The 10,792-nt window shown below is 47.5% G+C and overlaps 1 protein-coding gene and 1 pseudogene across 2 annotated transcripts; one reads left to right on the top strand and one right to left on the bottom strand.

Annotated features, from left to right (window-relative positions):
• Nucleotides 1-103: 103 nt before the first annotated feature.
• Nucleotides 104-1,960, bottom strand: SNAPIN (SNAP associated protein). The gene is made up of 4 exons (XM_027095446.1): nt 1,721-1,960; nt 1,415-1,461; nt 1,056-1,174; nt 104-723 (listed from the first exon to the last, which is right to left on the bottom strand). Exons 1-4 carry the CDS (start codon nt 1,861-1,863, stop codon nt 622-624), a joined length of 411 nt encoding a protein of 136 aa, XP_026951247.1. The 5' UTR covers nt 1,864-1,960; the 3' UTR covers nt 104-621.
• Nucleotides 1,961-2,128: 168 nt separating this feature from the next.
• LOC113614121 (60S ribosomal protein L36 pseudogene) lies at nt 2,129-2,896 on the top strand (annotated as a pseudogene). Its single transcript, XR_003430452.1, has one exon. The product of XR_003430452.1 is annotated as a 60S ribosomal protein L36 pseudogene (transcript).
• The last annotated feature ends 7,896 nt before the right edge of the window (nt 2,897-10,792 follow it).

Here is a 10,792-nt window from a genome sequence, read left to right as displayed (position 1 = left end):
ATGATACTTGAGTTTTTTCATTGTGAACACTAGATCTCAATTTGAATCTATATTTGAATTAATGCAGAAGACTCTTGGAACCTTTCCATATACCAGAGTAAACTGGAATACCATTTAAGCATTTATTGAATTAAATGGTTTTAGTAACACTGCTACAGTGGTCAAGCCAGTGCAGTCAACAAAAGAAGGTAGGTGGTCATTCACCTTGACTTTGCCTGCCCTTTCTAGTGTAAACAAAGGAATATTGGAAGTCACAGGTAGAGGACATTCTGCCCAGGTCCAACAACCTCGCACGTAATAGAGGAAGCCCCTCCCTTGTTAATGAGGCCCGGAGATGGTAGAGGAGGTGGGCCTTGAGTATGGAGCTTAAAAAAAAAAAAAATGTAGAGGCCTCAGCTCATTCTTGGAAGCAAGAACCATAATAAATCCTTTGGGATCCTGAGTCCTGCTCTACACAGGTTTCTTTGGGCCCCACATAAATGGCTAAGACTGAAGTGCTTCCAACAAACCACAGGGCTGCCCTTTTGACGTCCCAACACCTACAGGGAGTCCTGGAGGAAACAGGCAGCCGGGGAATGGTATTTGTGCTATTCTGTGGCCATGGGCCCATCTTCTGGCCTGTTACTTGCTTGGGGAACCAGGGGGGTAAACTCCTGAATCCAGCATTGCCCTCCTTCGGGCTGTTTCCTTGGCAACACTGTGGTTTAGCCGCCTCAGCCGTTCCTACAAAACAAGATTGGGAATCAAATTAACTGCTCTGTGAAAGGATTTGAGCTTGCTGTCAACTAGGCTGGAAAATATCTTAGGCTTGCTTCATCTCAACGTTACGTCTTCTAAGGTATGTAAGAACATAAATGAGAGTAATTGGGGGTTAAGAATAAGAACAGTAAGTTCTATTTTGGCTGGCATTAGTTGACAACTCCCTTTCCCCAAAAAGACTAAAAATTACGGTGACTTTCGCTGTGTTGGGGACTTCATGACACCCCTTGAAAATCGGAGAATACCTTAAGGACTTAGAAGAACAAAGAATTACTGTTGGTAGGAAATTCCTTTACCTGGGCATTCTGTAGGATGTTATTAACCAAGACGACTCGTCGCCGGGCATTAAGGAGCTTCTTCACATAGGGGTCGAGATCCAGGGCCACTTTCTGATCCTCATTGATACGGCACAGTTCTGGGAAATGGAAGGAAGATGCAACTAAACACCTAATGGCCTTCTCGTTCTTGGAACAAGTAAGCTAGTAAATGCTATGGAAAGCACTCTTGTGCCACATGGGCACAGTCACTAGAAACTTAAGAGGAGTCCATCGGCAGCCCTGGAAGCAAGTGACAGAAACCCAGCCCCAGAGGTTGGCAAAACATAAGGTCCTATAGTGAGTTGTAGGATCCCGGGTATACAGGGATGCTTACTCACCGGTAGCTAGGTTGTCAATTTGTTCCCGGAGCTCTACTTGGCTCTCTCTGCAAAGAGGTACAAGGCCTACACGGTCAGTTAATGGAACTCAAAAACCTAGTCCCCTATGTTGCCTAAGTGCTCAGAAAAGCCAGCCTCTGCCCCCACCGGCAGGCCCTCCGCCGGTCTGCCCCGCCTCCAATCAGTTTCCCCAAATTCTTAGTCCCATCCAAACGCCGAACTCGTCTTATCTCCGCCCTTTCTTGGCCCCGCCCCTACAAAACCAAATCGAGGAGAGGTCCCGCCCCAACCTTCCCTCTTGGGCACCTGACGGCGTGGACGTGAGAGTCAAGCTGCTGCACAGCCGGTCGCAGGAACTCGAGGAGCCCCTCGGCGAAGAGGTCGCGGCCTGCGGGCCCCGCCACGGGGGTTCCTGCCCCGGACACAGCGGCGGAACCAGCTCCCGACATCACGAACTGCCCTTACGGCCGGAACCTGCCGCGAGGGCCGCCGGGAACTGAAACCCCGCCGAAGTGCGCCGCTAGGGGACGCCCGGGGAGTGCCAGCTCCGACCCCGGCCTGGGATTTCTGGGAAACGCAGTTTCTGGAGCCAGCAGGGCGGGGCGAAGGGCCGGGCCCTAGAGCTACCGGGAGTTGTAGTTCTTTGTAGACCATGAAGTGGCGGGTTTTGAAAGTCTCCAGATTTCAAGGGCTAGAAGGAACCATTTTGGGGATGCGTACGTTTTGTTTTCTCCAAAGGTGAAAAATAAATGCTTATGTCCCCAGTTGTCCATAGCTTTCCCATGTTAATTTTGTGGGAAAGCCAGATGATAGTCATAGTATAGTATATTTCTAAATTTAAGTGTATTTTTTAATGGCACTAAAGTATGTGCAAAACTGCATCTGAATACTATTCAGCCTTAAGAAGGAATGAAATTCTGATACATGCTATGCGTTAAACGTGACATTATGCTAAGTGAAATAAGCCAGACACAGAAGGACAAATATTTAATGATTCTGCTTGTATGAGGTTTGTAGAACAGTCAAATTCATGGAGATAAAATGTAGTTCTATCTCCTGATCAGAACAGTGTTGCCCCTTCCGCCGTGGCAGCCATTGAGGAGCGGCAGCCATGGCTCTGCGCTACCCCATGGCCGTGGTGGGCCTCAGCACGGGCCACAAGGTGACCAAGAACGTGAGCAAGCCGAGGCACAGCCGCCGCCGCAGACGCCTCACCAAGCACACCAAGTTTGTGCGGGACATGATCCGGGAGGTGTGCGGCTTTGCCCTTTATGAGTGGCGGGCCATGGAGCTGCTCAAGGTCTCCAAGGACAAGTGGGCCCTCAAGTTCATCAAGAAGAGGGTGGGGACACACATCCGTGCCAAGAGGAAGAGAGAGGAGCTGAGCAATGTCCTGGCCGCCATGAGGAAGACGGCAGCCAAGAAGGACTGAGCCCTTCCCCTCTATGCACAATAAAACTTTTCCAGAAAAAAAAAAAAAAAGAACAGTGTTGCCAGCGGCTGGGGGGAAGGGGAAATGGGGACTTGTTGCTTAATGGATACAGAGTTTCAGTATGGGATGATTTAAAAGTTCTAGAGACTACTAGTGGTGATAGTTACATAATGTGAGTTTACTTAATGCCACTGAACTGTACACTTAAAAATGGTTAAAGTTGGGGCTTCCCTGGTGGTGCAGTGGTTGAGAGTCCGCTTGCCGATGTAGAGCACACGGGTTCGTGGCCCGGACCGGCAAGATTCCACATGCCGCGGAGCGGCTGGACCCGTGAGCCATGGCCACTGAGTCTGCGTGTCCAGAGCCTGTGCTCCGCAACGACAGAGGCCACAACAGTGTGAGGACCGCGTATCGCAAAAAAAAACCAACAAAGTTTCCCTACTTTTCTTTTGTTTTTCATGGCTTTCCAGAGAGTTTACATCTCTTGTTGAATTCTCAACAAGAGGCACAGCCCTCTGTCCTTTAAGCCCTAATGTGTTCCAGTGATTCACAATAAATGGGCACCAGAATGTTCAGCCTTGAGCTTTGATGAAATAAACCTCCTATTTTAAGGCAAACAAGAAAAATTTAAACATGAAAATGTTCTCTGCTTGGGAATTCCCTGCTGGTCTAGTAAAAAAAAAAAAAAAAGTTCTCCCTGTTTGGGCCTCTTGTCTTCCCTCTAGTGTGCAGTGTGCGTCTGCATTATGCATTAACCAGATCTCTCCAATGTCAGAAATACCAGCTCAACCATAAAGATAAATTTTTCTTCTTCTGACGCCAACCATGTAACTCCTTAGAAGATAACATTCCTTTCTCAATCCTGTAAGGCATCAGGATGACCCACCACTCACCTTGTACGTGCAGATATCTTTGGTAAACTTTATGTACAATACCAATATATCATTTCCCTTAATGACAGAGATTGCTTGCAGGACAGACTAGGTCAAATGACCTGGGGAAGATACCTAATGGAATTTCTTAGCTTAAATGTTTACTTATTACCTCATTAATGTTACTAACTATGTTACTTGTATTCTGCCTATTTTACAAGATTATTGTTTCTTGCATTACCAAATGTGTGACTGAGCCTCCAATACAAGTAATGATGACTAGGCAACTTGAAACAATTGACCAAATGTATAGTTCTATAAGATCAATGATTGTAATAGCGTAACTCTAGATACAGGAAGAAACAACAAGAGCGAATCATTATCCAGACCGTAACAAACAAGTAAGACAGACAGTCCAGAGGCTTTTGGTTACTGTTGACAGGGCCTAGTCCGGTAATAGCACATTGGCCTATCAATGAAATCCTTTCCTGACATGGGAATGAGCATTCCTAGCACCATGAAACAAGCTGGCTATGAAATGCCTCCCAAACCTTGGTTGAAATAAAGACTGAAAGGTAGAGGATTGTAAAATAAAGAATGTTGCCCACTAGCCAGTTCTATAAGAATCAAGTCATTAGCCACTGTGGTCAATGACTGCAGTACACCCTGAAGGGAATTTAGAATCAGGATGAGGCACTTCGTGCTCTGGGAAAACTGGCAGAACTGGCCCTCAGTTATGTGTTTTCAGGAGAAAATGTTATGATCTCAGTTTCTTGCATCTTCCCATTCTTAGAAAAGTACTAAACCATGAACTAAGATCTCTATTTCTGGAGAATAGCAGTCACCGTCTACCAAGACGTGAGCTTGATTACACATACCCCTTTGTCAAAATCATGTTAAGTCCTAGCCTCCCACCTTAGCTCTTTGGAACAGTCCTCAGAGTTTCTGAAAGACTGTCTCCAGCTTATAATGCTTAGGTTGGAGACTTCCCTGGTGGTCCAGTGGTTAAGACTCCACGGTCCCAATGCAGGGGACCTGGGTTCAATCCCTGGTCAGGGAAACAGATCCCACATACCGCAACTAAGAGCCTGTGTGCTGCAGCGAAGACCCGGTGCAGCCAAATAAATAAATAAATGTTTAAAAAAAAAAAATATATATATATATATATATATATATATATATATATATATATATATATCTCCTCAGGTTGGTTTGAATAAAATTTTCCATTTTATTTCTTTTTCCGTTTCCATTTCTTAGATTGACTATTGATTAATTTTTTCATTGACAGTTTCGTCCTCAGGAATAAAGGTGTTTAAATCACTGTGGGAGAGTGGTGGTCAGCAGCTGCAAACCTGAGACCCCAACTGTGGCAACTTTTAAAGCCTTGTACAGTTTTTGTTGTTTACTGTGTTTGTTTCCCTCTATCTTTCCCTCTAGTGATTAGAGGTAAAACTCTCAGGAGAGGCTGGGGGCTTATTTGGGGAGTAAGTGGCAAGGAAGGGGGGTAGCTAGGGCAACGGCAGCCTGCTTCATAATCAGGCTTTCAGAAGAGGAAGCCCGGGGCAAAGCGGTGTGAATGTTGAAGAGGAAAGGAAAAAGGGCCAAGTCCTTGAGGCCTGTGCCAGGGACAGAGAACAGGGGCTGGCCTTGGCTGGAAAAGAGGTTTATGATCTGTGTCTAGACAGGAAGCCCCCAAGTTAGGCCACAGCCCTTTCAGGTAACTGTTTGAAGTAGGGTTGCCAAATTTAGAAAACAGAGCAAACAAAAAACTCTGGGACACTAGGTAAATTTGAATTTCAGATAAACAACAAATAATTTTTAGTATATTATCTAGTAATCCTACTTCAAAGGCTGATTCTCTGAAGAAAATCACTCTGTGTTTTGTTTTTATGCTTTCCTTTTCACTCCTTATCACATTGACTTAGCTTTTTTTTTTGAGTTAGCTCTTATATCTCAAGAGGGCATTGTACCAGCCTCCTGACTGATCTTCTTGCCTCTAGGCTCTGTACCCTCCAGGTCAGCCTGCACACTAACGTATCAGCCAGATTACATAATAACCCTGCTCAGAGAAAATTAGTGCTGAAAGGGACTCTAGAATCCATCTTTTCTTGATTCCTTGGACACCTCGGTGAGGGAGACTGGGCAAGGCTCTTCCAGAAACCCTGAAGTTGGATAACAGGTTGAAGGCCAGTGCTGGTTCAATTATTCATTCTCTAAACACTTATCAAATTCCAGGCATCATGGCACAAGGTACTCAGTGCAAACCACCCCCCCTCCCTGCTTGTGCCAGTATCACATAGCAGTAGTCCTCTGGTCCTTAGCTTTTCCACAGAGACTGAAGGAGATGTAAGTCATAAAAACTCCCCCTCTCTTCTGTCTCTGAGCTCCCCAACCCCTGTTTTTTTTTTGGCTGCCTTAGGTCTTCATTGCGACGCGCGGGCTTCTCTCTAGTTTCAGCGCAAGGGTTTCTCTAGTTGTGGCACACGGGCTCAGTAGTTGTGGCATGCAGGCTGCTTTCTAGTTGCAGTGCGCGGCCTTAGTTGCCCTGCTGCATGTGGGATCTTAGTTCCCTGACCAGGAATCGAACCCGTGTTCCCTGCATCGGAAGGCGGATTCTTAACCACTGGACCACCAGGGAAGTTTAGTCCCCCCCTTTTTTTTTTTTTGACTGGCAGATATTTTATTCCAGTAGTTTGAATACAGACTGTAGCTACAGAGATATATTCACATACTTGCAATGAAAAGAACCCTTGACTCTGAGAGTCTTAAAAACTTTGAACCATCTGTGTAACACTGGCAAAAGTGCCTCCAAATCTGCGCAGGTTTTTATCTTGGGAGAAAAACCAAACAAGAAGATTTTCTTGCTCCACTGCAATTACTGTCCAAACTATTAAGGAGTCACTTTTACAGTAGGCCCTCCGTATCCACGTGTTCCGCATCTGCCAATTCAACTGACTCTAAGTGCTTAGGTTGACTTGCCCCCGCCTTGCTGGCTACCTGAAGGTGGGTCTGGGAGTATGTCCACGGGAAACCTCTGCATTGTGCTGTGCTGAGCGCTGCACTGGCTCAGGCAGTACCGCTGTTGTCAAACCCAAGTTTGTGTGCCTGATGCACAGTGAGGCCAAACAAACTGAAACATCATTGTTTGGAGCAGCGAGAGGTTTATTGCAAGGGCCATGCAAGGAGAACAGGGTGGCTCATGCTCAAAAGACCCTAACTCCCCGAAGGGTCTCAGGGAAGAGTTTTTAAGGGAAAGGTGAGGGAGGGGAGTCACAGGGTATGTGATCAGAATGCGCATAACTCTCTGATTGGTTGATGGTGAGGTAATAGGGTGGTGTCACAGGGGTTAACATTCTCAATCCTCGTGCGCCAGCTGGTCTGGGGACTGCAAGCTCATGGTCAGCAAGTAGTTAACTTCTTCTATTTAGTGGGGGTTTTAGCATCTGTAAAACAGCTCAGGAAATGTGCATCAGATACTTTTATCTAGGTACTTCAGGGAGGAACTAAAGATTCTGTGACCAGCATATGGCTGATGTACTGTATAAATTCTTACCAGTTCTCCTGGACCAACTGTTATTTTTGTCCCTACATGTTCACATCCTTTCACTGATTAATTCTTCTTCTTTTTTTTTAATGTTTAAAGTTGTACTGTTTATTTATTTATTTATCTTGGCCTTGCCACGCGGCTTGTGGGATCTTAGTTCCCCCAACAGGGACTGAACCCATGTCTTCGGCAGTGAAAGCAGAGTTCTAACCACCGGACCGCCAGGGAATTCCCTCACTCATTAATTCTTGAGCTAGAATTTTGTGACCCAGGGGAGGCCTGGGAGACTACAACTTTCATAAAGAAGAGGCAGGGTCTTCCCTGGTGGTGCAGTGGTTAAGAATCTGCCTGCGAAGGCAAGGGACACGGGTTCAAGCCCTGGTCCGGGAAGATCCCACATGAGCCCGTGCACCACGACTACTGAGCCTGTGCTCTAGAGCTCGCAAGCCACAACTACTGAGCCTGCGTGCCACAACCACTGAAGTCCACGTGGCTAGTGCCCATGTTCCGCAACAAGAGAAACCACCGCAATGAGAAGCCCGCGCGCCGCAACGAAGAGTAGCCCCCGCTCGCCGCAACTAGAGGAAGCCGGCATGCAGCATGAAGACCCAACCCAGCCAAAAATAAAATAAATTAAAAAAAAAAAACTTAAAAAAAAAAAAGAGGAGGCAGGCAGAGGAGGTGGGGGAGGGGTCTGTTGCAGGAAGGCACACAGCCACACTGTGCCCTCTGCCTGGCAGGCTAGCAGCACCCCGACATCCCACGTGGAGCCCGAGCGTGGCAGGAGGGTGCTCAGGGTTGTCAGAAGGTCCTTCCTGTTTGGAGTGGGGCACAGAATGGTGTCTGGTGACAGCTTTAACTATGGAGGGGGACCTGAGAGTCAGATTTCTTCGGACCTGTCAGGTCCAGGTTAAGGGATGGGTATTGCTTGGTCTACCCTGATTTCTGGGAGGTGAGAACTTTGTCTGGGGAGCCCTACAATGCTTCAATGGCAGAGCTGAAAGGGCAGCAGTAGGGGTGGGAGTGGGGAAGGGGCAGGCAGCCAGGAGGCCTGAGATTCCCGCTGTATTTTTTGGTTAATATTTAATTAATTAATTAATTAAATTTATTTGGTTGCACTGGGTCTTAGTTTCGGCAGGTGTGCTCCTTCGTTGTGGCTCGCGGGCTCCTTAGTTGTGGCATGCAAACTTTTAGTTGTGGCATGCATGTGGGATCTAGTTCCCTAACCAGGGATTGTACCCGTGTCCCCTGCATTGGGAGCGCGGAGTCTTAACCACTGCGCCACCAGGGAAGCCCAGGAAACACCAGGAAGCTGTTTTATTAACTGGTGCTTGGGATCCACCGCCTCCACATCCTTCATTCTCAGACCAGGATCAGGTCAGACCCCAGGACTCCTGCTTATCCCAAAGGGGTCAGAAGGTGGAGGCTGAGGAGGACTGTCCCCCTCTTGAATCTTTCTGGTCTAGCTTTCCGTCATCTCCTCTCTCTTCTCCATTTGCTGACCTGGTGTCCCCCCTGAAATTAAGTTCCCTTAGAGGATGTGCTTTCACACACAAAATCCAAAGGGTAAGTCTTCAGAACATTTTGGGGGAACTCATTTCACCCAAGACTTCCAGATAAGTTTTTTCACTGTGTGTGTCTCTTATCCCCATGTCTTTTGGTCTCTTTGACCCAATGCCAATGTCTGTGTGGGTTTCCCCACACTTTCAACAGGCGATTCTGACACCAGCAGGGTGTCCGAGAATTTAACTCAATTCTGACACTACTGGAGATTGCGTCAGATTCCAGTGTTGACTGAGAAACAAAAAGCACAACCTAGGGCTTCCCTGGTGGCGCAGTGGTTGAGAGTCCGCCTGCTGATGCAGGGGACACGGGTTCGTGCCCCGGTCCGGGAAGATCCCACATGCCGCGGAGCGGCTGGGCCCGTGAGCCATGGCTGCTTAGCCTGCGCGTCCGGAGCCTGTGCTCCGTAACGGGAGAGGCCACAACAGTGAGAGGCCCGCGTACCGCAAAAAAAAAAAAGAAAGAAAAAGCACAACCTAAAAGTTGAGAATTATGTTTTATCTGGGGCATTATTGAGGACTTAAGCCCGAGGTACAGCTTCCTCAGATAACTCTGAGGGACTGTTCTGAAGAGGTAAGGGAGGAACCAGGCTATGTAGGAGTTTCTGCAAAAAAAACCCCAAAAAACCCCTACTTAGTGGAACATCAAAAGATTATGGCTAATTAAAGAAACAGACATCTCAGGTTAATGAATTTAGAGCTCTTCTATGTATGGGAAGATGAAAGAGTCTGGCCTTATTGAAATTATTCCTTTGATATACCCCTGAACTATCAAAGGATAGGGCCAGTATCCTGTTTTCCTCCATCCAGAATCCCCTCAGGGTGCACCCTCGCACAGCTGCAGTGGCTAAGGGCTTGATGGCCTCAACATCCTTTGTTTACTGAAAAGGCAGGACATTCTTTGTCCACAGCAGGTTAAAGATCGTCCTATGACTGCCACCAGTGCCCCTCCATCCCCCCACTCTTTCCACTTCAGACACCAGTCTCTATCACTAGCCCAGGTTGTTACCTGTACTTTTGACAGACTGGATATAAGTCAGAGGTTCCCACGACACCCTCCTAGCGTTACTGAACGCAGGTGCGGCTGCTCACCACTCCAAAGCCAACACTGGAGAGACAAGTGCTGGTAGGAATGGAAAGCTTGCTTTATTCAGGAGGCCGGCAACCTCGGGAAATGGTGGACTCACGTCCAAAGATTAACTCCGAGGATTCTGCTTTGACCATGAAGTTTTTAAAGGGAGAATCATCTGGGGAGGGGTCCAGAGTCTTTGTTATCTTCTGCTGTGTGCAGACTCTCTTCTGATTGGTTGGTGGTGAGGTGATAGGGTGGTGCTCCAGGAGTCTTGTGTTCAGCCTGAAGTCACCATCCTCCACCTGGGTGGGGGCCTTGTTCCAGCAGAAGAACTCAAAGGTATTTTGTTATGTATATCCCTTGAGGAGGAACCAGAATCCTGCCCTATGGCTGCACTATTGTTTTTTGACTGCTTCTTCTTCATTTCTGCATTCCCTCCCTTCCTTGATAAGCAACTGTTTGAATCTACACTTTGGAACTCAGGGAAGGTCAAGGAGGCTCTGTAAGCTCTCAGTCCTTTTGTTAGGGGAATGACTGACTGAAACCGCCCGCCCTGGCCAGGCACTGTAGTAATCACTTGCATAAATTATCTTAAACAGGAGGTCCTGGTAAGGAATGCGGAACTAACAAGCTACCCACCAACGGGAAGAATTCAGGAAAGGTCAAAAGGAGAGAGGAGACTCCAGTCCATATGTCCTACCAACCTCTCAAAATCCTTCTCGCTGGAATCTATCTTGGCTGAGAGATACGCGCCTCACCAGGAAGGACCCTGAGTCGGAATGATTGGCCGGAGACAACCCGGAAACTAACCGCATCACCGTAAAACCTGAGACTGCGAGCCACGTGGCAGAGCAGTTCTCCTGGGTTCCCTTACCCTGCTGCTCTCTGCCTGG

The sequence above is a fragment of the Aethalodelphis obliquidens genome, unplaced genomic scaffold (assembly GCF_003676395.1).
Source record: "Aethalodelphis obliquidens isolate GAN/ISIS:26980383/991018 unplaced genomic scaffold, ASM367639v1 scaffold90, whole genome shotgun sequence".
Lineage (NCBI taxonomy): Eukaryota > Metazoa > Chordata > Mammalia > Artiodactyla > Delphinidae > Aethalodelphis > Aethalodelphis obliquidens.
Note: the sequence above shows the minus strand (reverse complement) of the source record. Positions and strands in the feature narration are given on the sequence as shown.